We start from the raw sequence: 19,639 nt of genomic DNA on the forward strand, positions 1-19,639 counted from the left end.
AGAAGACCCTCAATGAGATGGATCAATTCTGTGAGTGGAGTGGTGGGAATGAGTGTGTCTGAGATGGCTAGGTTGGCACAGGATAGAACAGCATTTAGGGCTCTTGTACACAGGGTCACTGTGAGTCGCAAGGGATTCAATGGCACATAACAACAACAACAACATGTAGGAGGTTGGAAACAATTCCCAGGTGCTCCATGTTTGACTGAGAATTAAAGAAGGCATCGACTGCTGGACCTGCAGCTAAAGTTTTATCCTGACAGTCACTGTAGAACTGAATGTTGTGGAGCAGTAACTGAGGCTAATTTAAATAAAAACTGTATGTTCTTCTCATTCTTCAGTGGTTTAGATCACTTTACATTTGTGAGGAAAGACCCAAGGATTTTTTTTTTCAAATGACGAAGGAACTGGGATTGTCAGTTCAGAGAAGAGACAGCTCAAGGGTTGAACCACAAAGTTGTTATCAGATATGAGACAAGCTCCTATGAGAAAGGCAACAGGTCTCTTCCTGGAGCAGAAAGATTCAACCCAATGTAAAGCAGGGCTTCCTGACATTGGGAGAACTATTTAATGAGGTCTATGTCAAGAGGTGATGAGTGAGCACCTTGATTTAAACAAAGTGTTCCGGTTTTCTGCTCCTTACTATCTTGATGGAGAACAATACTGAATATTCATTCCATCGATTTCCAAAAAAAACCAGTAACTCTGTCTTGGAGGAAGTGTAAACCCTGGGTGCTCCTTCAGAAACAAGGATGGTAACGACTTTTTCTCATATACTTTGGGCATAGTGTCTGGAGATTAGTCTTGGGGGGAAAACATCATTTTGGGAAAGATGGAGGGTCAGAGATGGGGAGGAGACCCTCAACAAGATAGATTGACTCAATGACTGTAAGAATGGGCTCAGAGATCGTGGAGGTGGTTCAAGACAGGGCAGGGTTCACATCTTTTGATCATGGGTCACTAGGAGTCGTCATTGACATGGCAGCACACAACAATGATAATGAGATAGTGTGGAAATTAAGTAACAGTTATGCAACGGTTAATATACCATGGCCTTTTCCATCACCTCATATGCATGATGAAGATGAACAATTAAAAAGGAAGACAGAAAAAATTGATGCATTCAAAGAAAATTGACTATCCCATGGATTGCCAGAAGAACAAACTGCAGAAGAGATAAACTCAAACTATTCCTTCAAACTTTAACTCAGTTGCTGTGGACACTTTCTTAGGAAACACCACATGCTAATTTTGATACAGTTTCCAGAGGGTCATAAAAAATTATCAAGACCCTCTTTGAGATGTATTGGCATTATAGCCAAAACAGTGGACTAAAACATAGCCACAATTATGAAGCCGACACAGTATCAGGCAACATTTCTTTTAGTTGTATGTAAGGTTGGAACTAGCTTGATATTGGTTGTTGTAGGTGCTGTCGAGTCAGTTAAGACCCAGTGAATCTACGAACAACAGACCTTGCTCTGTCCTGCCCCATGCTCACAATCTCTGACACAATCAAGCCCATTGTTAAAGTGACTGTGTCAGTCCATCTTGCTGTGAGTCTTCCTCTCTTTTGCTGACCGTCTGCCTTTTCCAGCATGATGCCTTTTTCCAAGGAATGACCCTTCCTGACAATATGCCCAAAGTGCGGGCAATGAAGTTTCCCTGTACCAGCCTCTAAGGAGCATCCTGGTTGCATCTCCTCTAAGACTCATGTGTTTGTGCTTTTGGCAGCGCACGAGGTATGTATTCTTCACCAGCACCACATTTTGAAGACATTTGTACAACACAAAGTTTCTGTAGTACCTATAGGGAGCAGAGGGCCAGTCCTTCCTCCCCCTTCTAAACACAGGTAACTGTTGAACAACGTGATTTTGAATTTTGTGAGCTCGCTTATGCTGGGATTCCTTTCCCCTCCCCTGAGCTTAAGTGTTATGAGTATCCTCTTAAAACGCCGTGTGATGCTAATTCTTTCCACATGGCCTCTCATGTGTGAGTTACTGGTGAAACGAACGGCTCACAGGGAGATTATCGTCACATGGCATTTCCAGCAGATCCTTGCTCATTACAATAATGAAAGGAGAGAAACCTCCAGGCAAGCGGGCCCACGAAGTTCAGCCTGTGTTGTTCAAGGGTCAACAGTCGTTCCTTCTTGGATTGTTATGGGTGAACTGTAATTAACTATTTGTGCAGTTTGTGTGGCTGACTCGATCTCCTGTGTGAGGCTAGCTTTGTAGGAGGCCCTTGGTCTGTGAGGTTGCACCCCGGATTCAAGCAAGTAGTCCTGCAGGTAGATGTCCATTGTTATCACAGGGGATCAATCAAGAGGGGTGGACAAAGTCACACAAGGAAGACTCATGGGCTCGGTGGTTGGTAGCACTTTGTAGTGACCGCTGACACTGGACCAGCGCCCTAGACTCTGAATTAAGAACCTGTTAGACACATCTGCTCAGACACATCTGTTTAGACATATTTGATAACTTCACACTTTCATCTGCAGATGGCAACACAGTGTTAAGTGGAAATGAATAGGAGAGAAGGTAGGGTTGCAGTGAATGCATTTTTTGACCTATTAAGTTATGAGTGCTGTCCCTATATTATCTTTTATGATACTTACACCCCCAATAAAAAGCTTTTCTTGCATGTGCAAGGGAGAGAGTGGCATCATATTAGCTGTGCCTTGGTCTTCTCTAGGCCCTAGAATGGGCCGCACTTCTTATCCCTCCCAGCAATAGGCATTGGTGCATTTCTGTCTGCCTCCCTAAATCTCATGATGTCAATCGAGAGACTAAGATTGCTTGATCTAGGCCATGGTCTTAGCAATTACTTGTTATGCATCAGAGAGCTGGACAATGACCAAAGATGACAGAAGGAGAATTGATGCCTTTGAGTTGTGGTGCTGGAGAAGAGTATTGAACCATGGACTGCCAAGAGAACAAACAGGTCTGTCCTGGAGAGGGTGACGTCAAGCTGTTCCTTGGAAGCAAGGATTTTGATTTTCCATCTCACATACTTTGGGCATGTAGCCAGGAGAGACCAGTCCTTAGAGGAGGACATTATGTTTGGAAGGGTGGAGGAGGGACAGTACAGGAGAGGAAGACCCCAAATGAGATGAATTGTCATAGTAACCGGGGTAATGTGTCAGTCAGTGAGGTTGGCTCAGGATAGAGCAGGATTCAGAGCTATTGTACATAGGGTCGTTATTAATCGTAGTTGACTTGAGAACACATTACAACAACAACAATAAATCTCACTTGTCTCCTATCTTCCTGTACTTCCAGCCCAGTACTCCTCAGTCCAGTCCATAAGCACCGTTGCCTTCTGTGGATGAGGACTGCCCAGTGACCATTCGGCAGACATTGGATCATGTCACATATTAGTATTATTTTCCCCAGCTGGGATCCAAGGCCAGAGCTGAGTAGTTTGCTGGGCAGGCAATTTGCATACAAATACCAGACATCTTACAAGTTCATGTATTGTGGTGACTTGCATAATCCACATCAAGAAACCTGATGTAAGGCCCCGTGGGTCTTGGCTGACTTCTTGGCCTTTATGGGCTATGCTGCATCCTTCAAGGATCCTCTACAGCTTTTGGAGTGGGAAAGGTCCGAGTGGGTATTAATGTAGGCACATCGATTGTCTGAGTAACAGAAGGCTGTGAAAAGGTAACCTGAACAGCCTGGCACCTTGGAAGGAGGTGGGAGGGCAAGGGAACACAGCAATGATTGAACTAAGTACCTTTTATTTCTAATAATTGTCCACTTTATCCCCAAAATAATTTGGGGCACAGAACAAAATATTAAATAAAATGCACTTCGAGGAAGGAGATTGGCTATAAATAAATACATAAATAAAAAATCAGGTCTCAGGAAGAAGGAAACAAGAGCATTTTCATTTTCGTTTTGATTCCTCAAAACTAGAGGATAAATGAAGAAAATGTTTCGAGCAGTCTCCTTTGTTTAGTGGAGGCTGCTTTCATTCGGCCTGTGTTCCGCTGTGCCCTGGGCCGTTCTGCACTGAGCTGGTGAGCTGCTCTGCCCTCTGCCAGGTTCGCCTTGCACTCTGCAAGGATTTGCCTGTGACTGTAGAAGAGAAGGGTCTGGAAGGTGCTCCATCCCTGCCACCCTCAAATCATCAGGCCCTGATGAATCATCACTACAAATTGGTTTTATTTTCTTTCGTGTGCCTGATTCAGAGTCGATTTGACAGCCAAATTGGCCCGGAAGGTATAATGAGGCAACGCTGAGCATTTCTGAATAAAGAAGGGGAAGAGGTTGGGGGTGGTGAATCCCTTGATGCTTCTGGGACACGGATTGCAAGTGGAGTGCAGAGCTGTGCCCACATCAAGAGCGGGAGAGCTGGGTGCGTTCCTCTCTGGCACCTCCAGTTTAAGGAACTGTGAAGGGAGGCTCTCTAACAGGTCTGAGCTCATTCAGATGTTAGCAGTGTGATGAGTAGCACAGGGGCTAAGAGTATAGCCTCCAGAGTAGTGTGGTCCTGGATTCAGTTCTCAGATCTGCCACTTAGTAATTGTTTCTATCACATGTAATTTACTTATGCTCTTGAAGACTCATCTTCCACATCCAGCAAATGGGAAAATAGCAACTGACTTAGAGTTTCTATGAAGACAAATTAGGATGTGAATGCGTTAGGGCTGAGCAAGATTTTTAGTTCTTATGCAACAGCTCTCATTTTCACTCCTTTGTGACCTGTGGGATATATAGCACCCACCTACATTTTCTGCTTCTGGGATTTAGTGGAAAACTATTTTCTTTTGCTACCATCTGGTGGCACTAGTGTAACTGCGTAAAGCTGAAGAAATGGGCCTCATCCTGTCAACCAGAGGCTCCTTGGGACATATGTATCCCACTAATTATATAAAAATTAATATTGCTTCAGATTTTAAATGGCATTCATTTTCTTCCATCAGGTAAAACACATGGTTATAAACAAAAATTAAAATCAGGACATAATTTTGCCTTGGAGAAGTTAAGCAGTTCTCATGATATATTTTATATATTGAATTACCTCTGTGAACTCTTTGCACTGTGCAGAACTCCATTTTCTTCCCAAGAGAGGTCTGCTAGGGTTATAGACCCACTTAGTAGCTGAGGTGCTTGCATGAACACGGGCAGTAAAATTCCTTGCTTTGCAAGTAGCTTTTCCTGTTACTGGATTGATTCTACTCCAACAAGGCCTTGGTCCCCTGCCTGCCTCATCAAAGGTCTCCCTGTCCACCTCTCTCTACTGACTGTCTCCTGGGCTCATGCATATGATCTGTGACTTCCCCCATCCTCTGAAGGCTGGCGTATAACTGTGCCTGGAGCTAGAGGACTGTGGAGAGGGTCAGGCCACAGCTCCATGTTCTGTGGATGCAACTCTCTCTGAAGCACGAATGACCAGGAGGCTGTATGAGAAGGGCAGAGACGTGGGAGCCAGATAGATCTGAGTGTGGACAGGAATTCTGTGAGTAGCTACATGTGCATCCCTGGAGAAATTAACCAATTCTTCCGAGCTTCAGTGACATGTCTTTCAAATGAGAGTGAGTGCTGTCAGGGGCAGGGGTTGGGGCATGCTGCTGGTTAACTCACAGCTTTATCTGGTATCTGTAGTTTATTCAGTGCTTGATAAATATTTCCTAAGGACTGAATGGAAATTAAAAGCACACATATGTGGGCACTGGATGGATGTTAATATCTATACTTTTCCTCTTCCCTTCTCCTTCCTATTCTCAGCCCCCACTGCACTGCTCATGGCAGATTGGGAGGAAGTTGGCCACTGATTCAGTCAAAAAATATTGTGCGCAGACATGTAAAAGCAGTCAGGATACAGCAGCACTTCTTTTTCTTTCACTGACAGAATTCATGCTTATGTGGGGCTTACCTTGTATTAAGAGGAGAAAGGCAATTAGGCCAATAAACAAATCACAGTACTAAACATGTACAAGAAGGTGAGAATAGCAGGGGCAGAAATTGGTAGGGGGGCAGGGGAATGGGAGCACTGGGAGAGGATGGGAACGCTGGGAAAGGAGGAGGTGGGGGCTGCGATCATAACAGGTGGTCCTTGAAGGTCCCCTTTGGGAGGTAAGCAAACAGAGCTCATGATGGTCTTGGATCAAGTCTCTATCTCCCCAGCATTTCAGCCCATTTTCCTCAATGTAGTTCTGGTTGTTGCCAGTGACAGCAAAGTGAGGCATAGCCAAGCACCTGGGAGCAGTTCCACGCTTCTTCACCTGACACTGTGACTTGGGAAGGCTCCTGGGACCCCATCCCAGCACTCTCTTCTGTGGGAGTCCAGGGTACTGGGCATTCCAGCCACCAGGCTTCCCAAAGGACCCCACTTGGAGAGGATCCCTGGGCCCAGAGCAAGCACCAGTTAGGTGGTTGTGTGGATTTCCTCTCAGGAAGCCAGGTCTGCCCCGACCTGCTTACTCACTGTTTGCTCTGGCTACCAGCATCATCAGCTGCATTTACGCTCGTCCAGGTGCCACGGCTTTCAAAACAAGGGTGGCAGTGTTTGTGGTGCTGGTTTTGGTTACAAAGCAGTGTGCACCTGCCCAGGCCTCAGCCACAACTCTTTAGCACACTCACCTGCCCCCGCCAGCCCCCTGCCCTCCCCTGGGCTGTCTGGATATCCTTGGCTCTTGGTGGCCTTCGCTCTCTGCCTGTGGCTGGAACACTCCTTGTGCTAAGTTAAAGTCCTATCGTGTCTGTCTTCCACTAACAGGGCTGTCGGGCAAGTCTTCTCTTTAAGATTTGTTTCTGGCACCTCTTTGAGAGAGTGAAACACACTGCAAATGGACCAGTGGGCCACTTTGGGATGCTCCTTTTCTCCCATAGTGGACCTGAGAGCTCTCTGAGACAATTGTTGAAAATGCAGACTTCTTTCTCTACTGATACAGTGGATCTGTGCGGGGGCAAAGAATCCACAGATTCATTATTATCGTCATGACTGCCTTACAGCCCTTTCCGTAGCCAATCACCTTCCAGGAAACCCAGACCGAGAAGGTACCGTTTGCTTCCTTAACTTGCTCATGTGTTAAAAACAAGGACAGCCAGCAACAGTGGTTCTTTAGTAGACTCACAGTGGTACATGTATATCTCTGGGTTCTCAAGGCCTGATTGAGGGTAAGTGAACTACTGCACCTTTCTTCAAAGGCAGGACTTGAACCTCCAATGTTTTGTTTAATAGTGAGCACATATTCTGTATGAACTACTCAGTTTACATAGTAAGAACAGCTAAAATCTACTGTTGCAACATTCTCATTGTCTAGCTAGAAGTGCTCAATACTTGTGTGTTAAATGTTAGAGATGATGTGAGACTAGTCCCTTTACAAAGAACCCTCCAAATGTGAGGGCTTGTTCGCAGATTGTTCTCCATAGTCGTGCTTGTATTCTTAGCCATTGAATTTTTGTTTTTTAAAGCAGAAGCATGCCTCTACTGAAGACTTTAAAGACAATATTACATTGAAAAGAAGAACTGAATAGGAGCAATTGTTTTTTGGGGGAGAGGGAATTTTTAAAAAAAAATTTAATTTAATTTTGGATTTCCATTCATTCATTGTTGCACACTTTCCTCCCTGCCCACCCCTCTACCCCAGTTCCTTTTCTCTCTGACAAATAAAAAATAGAGAGAGAAAAATTCTTTCGTTGTTATGCATCCCCCCCCCCAAACTCCACTATGCAGGAATTTTTTAATTTTTTTTAAGGAATTTGAGACATATTCTCCTCCCCGCTTATTGCGTGGACACAGTTGTGTGAAGTCACACCATTTGTTAGCAGCTCATTGGTGGCACATTGGAATCACAAGAGTTGCTTAACAAATACTCATGCCTACATGTCCCTCCTGAAGTTTCTGTACCATTGGTTGGGAGGTCACCTGAATAGCAGGATTTTGTCAAGTTTGTAGGCAATTCTAGTGTGAAGTAAAGGCTGTAAATTGCTGATCAAGAACATGTAGAAGCTCTTACATTTTACAGAGAGACCTCTTAGATTGTTGTTATGTGCCGTCGAGTAGCTTTCGACTCGTAGTGACCATTTGTACAACAGTCTTATACCTTGCTCTATCCATTGCCAATCTTATTGCCTCTGACACACCTACCCCCCATTATCACCCCAGTGACTGAATCAGTCCATCTCATCGAAGGTCTTCCTCTCTTGCTTCCTCCATCCTCCCAAGCATGATGTCCCTCTCTAAGGACAGATCCTGCCATACAACGTGTCCAAAGTATGTCAGATGAAACTTCAGAAACCTTGCCTCCAAAAAGCAGCCTGGCTTCACCCTCTGCAGGAAAAATTTGTTTGTTCTCCTAATAGTCCATGGTATATTCAATACTCTTATCCAGCACCACAGCTCAAAGGCATCAATTCTCCTTCTATCGTCATTGTCCAGCTTTCTGATGCATAGCAAGTGGCTGCACCTTAGTCTTCAGACATTGTTGCTCTTCATTACTTTGGAGAGGTCTATAACAGCAGACTTTCCCAATGCAATTCATCTTTTAATTTCCTGGCTGCTGGTACCAAGAGTGTTGATTGTAGAGCCAAGCAAACTGAAGCTGTCAACAATCTCAATCTCTTCTTCATCTATCATGATGATACCAGTCGGCCCAGTGGTGTCAATCTTAGTTTTCTTGATGTTGAGCTTTAATCCATATTGAAGGCTGCAGTCCTTAACCTTCTGAAGCAAGCGCTACAGGTCCTCCTCAATTTCAGCAACCGGGGTTGTGTTATCTGCATAATGCAGATTGTTGATGAGCCTTCCTCCAATCCTGATGCCACACTTCTCCTCATAGAGCCCAGCCTCTCGGATAATCTGTTCTGCATATAGGTTGAAAAGGTACGGAGATAGGATGCATCCCTGTTGTACGCCCTTCCCAATTTTGAACCATGCAGTGTTTCCTTGCTCTGTTCTGACACCTGCCTCCTGGTCCAAGTATAGGTTTCGCTTCAGCACAATCAAATGCTCTGGGATTCCCATTCTTCTCAGAGTCAGCCACAGTTTGTTATGATCCACACAGTCAAACACTTTTGCATAATCAATGAAACACAGATAGATATTCCTCTGGTACTCTCTGCTTTCAGCCAAGATCCATCTGACATTAGCTATAATATCCCTGGTGCCAAGACCTCTTCTAAATCTAGTCTACACTTCAGGAAGTTCTCTGTTGATGTACTGTTTCAGTCACTTTTGGTTAATCTTGAGCAGAATCTTGCTTGCATGTGCTATCAATGATACTGTTTGATAATTTCCACACTCTTTCGGATCACCTTTCTTTGAAATGGGAACAAATACAGATCTCTTCCAGTCAGTTAGATTAGTGGTGGGAATTCCCTTAGACTAATAGATCCAAGGCTGCTTTTAAGTCTGAATGTAAAACACACTCACAAGGATATACGTATTATCTATATATCAGTGTAAATGATAGGCATTCTGGTGACGTGCAGGCATGGGGCCCTGCATAGTGGGTAACTGTTCCTGTGAAACATTAATCTGTATTAGTCTCGGGAGGAGGAATGCCATTTCTGATGAGAAAATGAGTGAGAATAGTCTGAGAATTGTTGGTTTCTGTTTTCTCCTCATGAATTTTGCAGAATTATTGGACTGTTGCCCTCAGTTGCCTGTCTACTTTAGCAATGGAATCAGCATTTGTGGACACCTCGTCAAGCAACTGGTGCCTCTGATTTAGTTTAGGGAAAACTGCAGCTAATGCTTTCATTGTACAGTTTCCTCTCAGCTTCTCATCATCTTCTTCCTCATTATTTCTTTCTTCTTCAGCATTTCTTTCTTCTACAAACTGTATTTAAGTTCTCAGTTGTCAGTTCTCGTCTATCTTCCTGATAATCTGAACTTCCACATTGGTGATAACAAGTTCTAAATTCTGCTCTCTTGCCATACAGTTAATTTTTAGAACAATCTCTTTTACCACTTTAACCTGAGTAAATGCATGGAATGAGTTCAGAAAGTTCACAATTTTTTTCTAGATCCCTTGCATATTTTCCCCTGAAACTTTCTCCCAATAAGATTCAATGAGCAAGACATACTGATGGTTGTAAGCACAGTTTGTCCTAACTCTTCTGTGTCCTTGTCATGCACACATGCTGCTGTTGGAAGGCTTTGAGTGGGTTTTTGACTCAGTCACTACAAGTGACAGAGGAGAATTGGCCCATAGGCTGTGACTTTTCTAATAGCAAATCATCAGGTCTTCTTCTTCTGCAGAGCCACTGGATGGGCTCAAACCACCAACCTTTCAATTAGCAGTCGATGCTTAACTGTTGTCCCATCAGGACCCCTGGCAGACAGACAAACATAAAGGAATAGAATTATTTCTATTTTAGGGAAAAAATAATTTCCAGTTGGTTCTTCCCTCTGTAGTAAACAGATTGTTAATTGTTGTTTAATTGCTGTTGTTATTTGGTGCTGTCAAGTTGACTGTACCTCATAGCGAGACTGTGTGAAGAACAGATCTGAACTTTGTCCTGTCTGCTGTGCTCTCTTCACCATTTCTGATATACTTGAGCCCATTGTTACAGCCACTGGGTCAACTTGTTGGGGATCTTCCTCTTTTACACTGACCTTTCCTAGCATGATGCCCTTTTCCAAGGGCTGGTCCTTTCTAACAGCATGCCCAATGAATGTGAAGTGAAGCTTTGCCATCCTTGCCTCCAATTAGTTCCTCAGCTGTATGTTATCCAAGACATATACTTGTTTTTCTTTTTGGAATCCATGGGGTATTCAGGACTCTTCTCCAACACCACATCTCAAAGACATCAAGTCTTCTTCTATCATCCTTGTTTATTGCCCAGCTTTCAGATGTGTAGCAAGTAATTGAAAAGATCATAGTTTGAAGCAGGTTCACCTTAGTCTTTAAACTGACATGTGTGTAAATGCTTACTGCTAACTGAAGGTTGGCAGTTTGAAGCCATTTACCATTGCAAGGGAGAAAGATAGTTTCCCTTTAAAGATTTCCACCCTCAGAAACCTGGTGGATGACCCTTGTAAGTTGGCATTGACTCAATAGCAGTGGATTTAGTGGGAGGTGAATGAAAAGGTCCGGGCCAGGCTTTCATGTCTTGTAGGTAGAGGCCCGTCTCTGGAGACCTTTAAGCAATATCTGTGTCTAGAGGAAGATGCTGGTCTAGTAGTGTTGTTGTTTTGTGCCATTGCATAGGAACTGACTCATAGCTGACCCTTCACCAGGTTTTCAGAGGAGAAAACTGCATGGGGGGAGATTGACCATACTTTTCCTGAGGAGTGAATTTAAATCATGTGTGTCTCCGAGGCTATTAATCTTTAAAGGAGGCAATTGACCATCTTTCTCCCTTGGAGTGGTTAATGGATTAGAACTGCCAACCTTTCAGTTAATGGCCCGATACAAAGAAGGTGCTGATCTACTAGTGAGTGGGGTTCATATGCCTTCGGAGGTGAGACACTGCTCCCCTGGCCTATATCATGTTTCCTGCCTCTTCTGGGGTAATTCCCTCCTCAGCCTTGGATAGGGTGGTGAGAGAGGAGGAAAGGCCAAGGCCGAAGGGTCTCAGGCTTCGTGAGGTAATAGTGTCAGTGTGTCCTACAGGGACACTTGTTGTTCTTTTCTTCCACTGGGAAAATGTATATCCAGCAATCTTAGAATTTGGGATTGCTGGTGTTCTCAGAAACTGCAAGTGCTCTTGGTATCTCTACTTTAAGAGCAGCTCATCGGTTTGTACAGCAGAGATTTGGGGGCAAGACAAAATATTAAAACCACAACAACTTGCTCTATTTTTTTCTTTATAGAGTCTATAACATCTAAAGGAGACATAATTTGAACTCAAGAGCCAGGTGACTACTATCTACATCTAATTTGTTGCTATTGTGTACCATCGAGTTGGAACAGACACTGACCCTGCGGTGGGTTTTCAGAGGCAGTTAATGGAGCCTGAGGAGATGGGCTTTTTAAACTTCTTTGTTGGCAATTGTAGGAGAATGGAGATTTTCTCCAAGTGCTCCTAAAAATTATGCTTCTCTTACTTAGCTATGATAATATCTGTGTGAGGATGTTAGACGATGGCTAAAGACTCCTGCTGAGATAGCAGATGTCCTGAAGAGATTTAGATAAAGTTCTCCTCAGGGGCAGGAGTATGGGTGTGAGTATTTATCTTCACGAAGTGGTTCTACAGTAATTTGAGAATAATTTTAAAAGATAGAAAGAACATTTCCATTGCTTTGAGAACCCCTGGGCCTTTTTTTTATGTGCATTTTAAATATTTTAAAATGTTTGGTACATTGTATAGTGATTCTTTTCCTGCTGCCTGATTTCCTCCCTCCATTGCTCCCTTTCCCTTATCCCTTCTTCCATCTTTCTTTTTATAGTTTTAAAATGTGTGTGAGAAATAGGTGCTGTGCGTCTCCCTTTATCTCCTCGTCTTCATTTTTTTTTTTAAATAGCTTTACCATGCATCTTGTGAGGTAGAATGGGTGCAGTGTGTCATACTGCCTCCCCCTGCTGGTTGCTTGTGTCTGCAATCTTGTTTGTACCATGCAATATGGGTAGAGGTAGTGTTTGGGACAAAGCAGGTGACCAGAGGGCGAAAACAGACTGAAACGGAATTGGCTGGTTTGGGGACTTTTTTTTTTTTAAGTTTTCATATGTGGTGAATTTTGAATTATTTGCCATTCTGAGATAGTGAAAGAAATTGATTTTTATTCCTTTCATTCTTTGCCAAATTAGCTAAGTTTATGAAATAGGATTTGTTTTGTTATTGTAATATTTTGTGCACTGATGACTAAACTAACAGCCTCCTTTACTTTGGTGATGCTCAGACATTTTTTCCCTAAACTAAAGTAAACAGATCTTTTGGATTGATTACTTTGAGTATTCATTCAAGTAGAGCACAAATATCTGTACATGGTTACTATGCGTGCATAAAATGAGAGTGTTTTAAGATGATACAGTTGTTATGGAAAGTAAAGATAATGTTTAAAATGAGTGAAATTTGTATCTCTTACTAATAATTTATCTCTTTTGTTCAACCTGTAAAATGGCCTTGCAAATTGTAAGTTGTATGCATTATGACTTTGTAACTAATAAGATAAATTTTGTAGAGGCATTTCCAAGGAAGGTGAACCACCATGTTGGGTAAAATTTTAAGGAGCAGTTCTCTGGATAATATTTGCAAACTCACTTATTTTATTAGTATATAATTTAAATGTCCTTCTCAATGAAGGCCATTGGCTTTTTGAAGTCCTTGCCTTGACTTTGCTCCTGTAGATTTGCAAAATTTGTGACTCATTTCAGGTGGTTAAGATTATCCCCCAGCAACAATAGCAAAGTTCAACAGAGGAACAAACAACAAATGCTGGTGAGGCTGTGGAAAGATTGGAACCCTTATTCATTGTAGATGGGAAAATGGCTCAACAACTATGGAAGGTGGTTAGGTATCTTCTCAAAAAGTTGAAAATAGATACACCATTTAACCCAGCAGTTGCACTGCTGGGAATTTACCCTAAAGAAATCAGAACCTCTATCCAAACAGATATATACACACCCATGTTTACTGCTGACTTATTCACAACAGCAAAGAGATGGAACAACCCAAATGTCCATCAACGAATAGGTGAAAAGATAAGCTACATTCACACAATGGAATACTATGCATCACTGAAAAATAATGAACTCGTAAAACATTACACAGCATGGGTGACCCTGGAAGACATTGAGTGAAATATCTCTGTCTCAAAAGGACAAATACTATAGACCATTACTCTTATGAAGCAGGACTGACATAGCGGGCTGGGAGGAGAATAGCAAAACCGGGGATAGATAATAAACACTGTTTGGGAACAGATAAGGGAGAGAACTGTTTAAAAGGAATATATGATTAGGCATTATATGTATTGCAATGGTCCAGATTAAGAGGAATATTACAAAGAGGATTAAGGGAGACGAAGGGGAAAGGGGGAGGGGTGAACTTGTGCTATAATGAATGAATATTTTTTAAAAAAGGAAAGTGAATTGGGGAGGGGGAAGGGAAGAAGAGGGAGGAAAATGTGTAATAATAAATGAATGAAAATCCAATTTTTTGGTAAACTTTTGTCAAAATCACAATTAAAAGAAAAAGACGCTTTTATGTATTGAAAGTTTGAAGCAGAAGGGTGTACACTCCTGGAAATGGAAACAGAAGAATGTACACTCCCCTGGCAATCAGGCACAGACACCTCTTACTACTGGCATATTTTGGAGATACTGTGGGTTCCATTCTAGACTACTGCAGTAAAGGGCATGGTGCAATGAAACAGGTCACATGAATTTTCTGTTTTTTCCAGTGCATGTGAAAGTTATGCTTACTCTATTCTGCAGTCTATTAAGGGAGCTCTGATGGCCTAGTAAGTAAGGAGCAGTGCTACCAACCCAAAGGCAGGTAGTTCAAATTCACCAGCTGCTCTGTGAGAGAAAAATTAGCATTCCCCTCCTATGCAACTTAGAGCCTCTGAAAATTCATTGGAGGGTTGTTTATGAGTTGATTCTTACTCAGAGTCAATTAATTGAGCCCAAGTATATTAAATGTACAGTAACATTATGAAAAGGGTTGACATGTCATGAGAATTTACCAAACTGCAACTCAGAGACCCAAAGCGAGCACCTGCTATTGGAGAAATGGGACCCATAGTCTTACTCTGTGCAAGATTACCACAAATCTTCACTTTGTTAAAAAACACAAGATCTGTGATAATGGAATAAAGAATAAGAAAAAGTGTGCCTGTGATCGGGTGCAGACTTAGTGAATGTCTCAGACATACGAAACTTGACCTGAGGTTCTCTCCAACTTTATTCAAATGCTCTATCGAATGAAAGTAATTAAGACATTTGACCTCATTCAGGAACTGAGAGCAGATTGTGTATGGAGAAAGAGAGAGAGAGAGAGAGAGAGAAAGGTTGCTTTTATCCTCTTACAAAGACTCTCTCATACAGCTTAATGTCAGATCATCCAGAGGATTAGCTGTGGGCTGGGCTTATTCTGTGGTACATGTGCCTGGTTGTTAACTGCATCCTCTGATTCTTTTTTTTTCCAGTTGCAAATGAGGCCGGAGACAAAAATGCCAGACCCCTTGCGCGCTTCTCCCGTGAGTAAATGTGTTCTCACTCCTGTGGACTGCTTCATGACATTCTCCCAGAGACCTTATCACCCACATGGCTCAGTCCTGTGACCTGGCCAGTGGCCTCTGTCAGTGTAACAGGAATGGAGGACAAACCTTCACCTGTCTCATAACGCTTTTGAGGCCCATCAAGAACGAACTACATTGCCTTTTAAATTCTTAAAAACCAGTTGCCATTGAGTTGACTCTGACTCTTGACAATCCCATGTGTGACAGACGGTTGTCACGGAATGGTTTTTGGAAGTAGATTGCCAGGTCTTTCTTCCAAGGCACCTCTGGGTGGATTCAAACCCCTGACTTCTTGAAGTCCTTTCAGTCCTTAGAATTGTGGGTTTTAAACTGTGCCCTAAGACGTTATGATTTAAAATGTGGCCCTAAGAGCAGCAGGATTGACATCATCTAGGAGCTAATTAGAAATACCAGAACTCAGGTCTAAAGCAAAAACCAGAACATGATTCTGATCCATGTTGACCATCATGGGTTTCCAAAGCTGTGATTGTTTATGGACTCAAACTACCAACGTGTTAGTCACCTAATGTGTCACTGAATTTGAACCAGCATTTGAACAAGATTCTTAGATGGTTTTTGTGGAACCCCTAAAGAGTGTACCTCAATAGGATGGGCTTTTCCTAAAGATGAAGTAAGGAAGGGCATATGCCATGCTTGCACCTCTCAAGGTGAAAACATGGAGAAGCATCCCAGGGACAACATGTTTGGGATGGTGGAGGGAAGGAGAAAGAGAGGAAGACTCTACCAGATGGATTGACACAATGACTGCCGTAATGGGATCAACTGTGTCAGGGATTGTGAGGCTGGTACAGGATAGGACAGGGTTCAGATCCTTTGTTCATAGGGTCACTAGGAGCCGTACTTGACTCATTGACACCTAAGAACAACAACCACCTGAGGTGGGTTCCTGGGATTGAGAAGATGTCCCCCCGAGTTGGGCGGCATTTTGAGGACCAGCTAGGTGGAACGGTTTAGTCCAGTGGCTCTGGGATCATCATTAGGCTGTGGAGTTCCCCATCACTTTTACTTCATCCCAGTGAGAGATAAAAGCCTCTTCATTAGCAAACCACTTAGCATGTTAACGCAGTCTCTGGACTGTCAAAATGGCCCTCAGTGAAGGGAGTGGTGACACTGAAGAGACCAGGAGCAGCCATGTTCCCGCCCCTGCTCTGCCCAAGCACAGACGTCATGACGCTGGAGAGACGAATAGACAGATTCTCGTCTCTGACGTCATCAGTGCTCTCTGACTTTCACTTACAGCCATTTCCCCACCTGGGCTTCAGGTTCCCCATGTGAAAAATAACCGTAACTGTTTTCTCTCCTTTTCAAAGATGCTAAAAGTAGTGGCGTAAAACTCTCTGCTCCTTATGTTGTTTGTATAGGACTGATCAAGTCTCCACTCTGTGCATTGCCATACTCAGACAGACACACAGACAGACAGATAGAGGGCTGCTGTGGCATTACATCTGGACAACAGAATGAAATGTCACTCTGGCCAGGGTCATCGTCATGGTCACTGGCACATTCGAGCACCTGCTTGAATCAGCCTATCCAGCTCCCTGAGGGGCTTCTTCACTCTTGCTGGCTCTCTGCTTCCCCAGGCATGAGCCTGCCTCTTGTTACGGCCCCTCTCCATGGCATGTCCAAAGCAATCGAGTCCCGTCACGTGCTGTTGTGGTACATAAGCTTTTAGTTGGCTATTTTTGGGGAAATAGATTTCCAGACCTTTCTTATTCTGTCTTAGTGTGGAAGTTCTGCAAACACCTGTCCACTATGGGGACCTTGCTGGCATTAGAACCTGTACACCATGGGTAACCCTGATGGCTTTGGGATCTGTCCACTCTGGAGAACCCTGCTGACATTGGAATCTGTCCACTATAGGGGACCCTGCTGGTGTTGGAATCTGTCCACTATGGGGGGCCCTGCTGGCATTTGAAATATTGATGACATTGTATCTTCCAACATCATAGCAACATGCAAGCTGTGACGGTATGACAGGCTGAGTGGGGACACGAGCATACTAAGTCTTAATAGGTAAAGTTGAGAGTGTCATTTCTCTATTGTCAGGACTTCTAACCCTTGCCTTTAATCTCTTTTCGGGAGGTTTCAAAAATATGAGATAGATTTCCTGCAAATGATTTTTATAGAACAGTATAATGTATGATAATGAAAGAGCTATAAGGGCCTACATTTTAGAAATTGTGTAATAAAACACTTGCTTTTGAAGGATCCCATTTTTCACTGCTCTCTTACTTGGAATCATTATTTCCAAAATAAGTGTTTCATTCCCCACATCAATGAGTGATGATGAATATGCATTTAATACCCATAGTTAGTTCTCAAAAGGCAAAAGAATATGCTGAGTTGTAACTCGGCCCTGCTGTGCATGCTGTGCTTGCTGCACCTGACTGGGAGCATCCTGCAGGCAGAGGTCCCTGGGGTCCTGTCGCATTTCACAGGATGGGTAGCTTCTCAGCCTGAGAGCCCAAAGGAGAGCTGAGCCGTGAATGCTTTCACAGATAAGAGTGGGTGACTCCTCTGTCAATGGCCTTTGCAGGCTTCTAAGCTATGTGACTGACTTGCTGGAAGGATGGTATGTCGTTTGAAAGCTTATTAGCTGGAGATGAGTGAGGCCATGAGGAAAATAAAATATCATCTATATAGGAAAGATGTGATTAGTAGCAAACCAATGAGGGAGGGAGGGAGGGAGAGAGGGACGTAGGGAGGGAGGAAGGAAGGAAGGAAGGAAGGAAGGAAGGAAGGAAGGAAGGAAGGAAGGAAGGAAGAAGGAAGGAAGGGAGGGAAGTCTAGTTTGGTGCAGTATCCTGGAAAAAATCAGCTGGTACATTAACTATGAAATGTTTATGTAACAAATGTTAGAGTGGGGGGAGCATAAGGTGGCTTTTAAGAAGGAAAAAACCCAGCCCTTAAAAATAGCCTCATCTGACCGGGATCACTTCACTTTGGCAAGGTGAGAATGACCTTTTTCATGCTGTCTGAGTGAAGAGTTCAGTTTGGGAAGCCCAGGAGGATTTGCATGATAACTGTTCCTGTGGAATCTGGGAGCTGAAGCAATGTGGCATCCTCTAGTTCTTGCTTCCATTGAGACCATTAGAACCCTGGCACTGTGCCTTACCTAGCTTTGTGACCGGTACATGGCAGGAACCTCTGCTGTGGTAGCTTGATCCTCCCAGTGGGTCAGTAGAGAAGCCCCTGAGTGACAGAGCAGCACCCCTTTTCCTTTGGGTTTCTCTCAGTCTGACTGTCAATGTATCTGGAATATGCTGCACCTCTCCAGATTTTGCCATCATTTTAGTCCATGTGCAGTGTTTAGTTTCCCCATAGAGATGAGCTGTGAGGAATCTGGAAGGAATGAGAATATGCCTTACTGTGAGTAAAGGGGTGCCTAGCCACATGCCTCATGTGTATCCACAGTTGGTCAATGGAGGCTCACCTGTCATTCTGAAGCTGAGCAGGCTTCAAAAGGGGCTTCTGGGCTGAGATGTGCAGTGGCCCCTCAGTCTCTGCGGTGGGCAGACGTGTGCTGGCAGGGCCCCTCCCGTGGGTGCTGTGTGCACAGCTCTCTGACCTCCGGTTCTCACAACCTCATGCTGAGGCAGGCAGCAGGGATGTCTCCATTTTATGAATGAGGCCAATCAGGCCCAGAAAAATGAAAAGAATGGCTCACTGCTTGGGTTCTGGTTCTCCCAAATCCCAAGCCTGGTTGCTCCCAATGTGCAGTACTTCCTCCCTGTTCTAAGGGGCACAAAGCCCGGGTGCCTTGTGGGTGTGGAGTGGTTCAGTCAACGCAAAGGCACCAGTTTCTCTGAGGGTTATAACAATGGACAATCTCCTCCCATTCAGTTTACAGCCCCTGAAAACCCTCTGAGAGTCAGCTATGAGCCAGTTCTACATTGAAGGCAAACAACAGCAACAGCAATCTAAGGGACTGACATTTACCTTTCCAGGGGCACAGGGACTTGGGGACAACCAGCTTGATGATGGAAGCGCTCAAACCTAAACACAAGACAAGCTACACATCCCCAGCACTGATCCCATCTTTCTGCTTGGATATCCCTTCCCATTAATGTCAGAAATCTCAAAATGACGGAAAGCCTCTAGGACTTGAAAGGCAAATTCTCTTAAGAGAGGGGATACTAGTTCACTTCTTTACTGAAGCAGAAATGTTTGTAGACTTAACTATGTTTATCTAGCTCCATGCATTTATGTTTGTGTTCTATATGTGTAAAAGAGGGGCACACACACACACACACACACACACACACACACACCACTGACTGGAAGACTTCTATTTTTGTTCCTATTCCTAAGAACGATTCCTAAGAAGAATTCAAGATACTAAAGAGTTGAATAGAAGATTTCAAAAGGCAGCACGGGATGATAAAGTAAAATATTACAATGAAATGTGCAAGGAGTTGGAGTCAGAAAATCAAAAGGGCCGAACTCGCTCAGCATATCTTAAGCTCAAGGAACTGAA

The 19,639-nt window shown here is 43.6% G+C and overlaps 1 protein-coding gene across 1 annotated transcript in view; it reads left to right on the forward strand.

Annotated features, from left to right (window-relative positions):
- The window catches only part of PDE1C (phosphodiesterase 1C, calmodulin-dependent 70kDa), a 718,015-nt gene that overhangs the window by 144,061 nt on the left and 554,315 nt on the right, over positions 1-19,639 (forward strand). The window contains exon 2 of the mRNA XM_006887612.1: positions 15,049-15,099. Coding sequence (XP_006887674.1) covers positions 15,049-15,099 — 51 coding nt within the window. The remainder of the gene's footprint in view (positions 1-15,048; positions 15,100-19,639) is intronic.

Source organism: Elephantulus edwardii, unplaced genomic scaffold, assembly GCF_000299155.1.
Source record: "Elephantulus edwardii isolate Elephantulus edwardi_28Jun2011 unplaced genomic scaffold, EleEdw1.0 scaffold00059, whole genome shotgun sequence".
In the NCBI taxonomy this organism is placed as follows: Eukaryota; Metazoa; Chordata; class Mammalia; order Macroscelidea; family Macroscelididae; genus Elephantulus; species Elephantulus edwardii.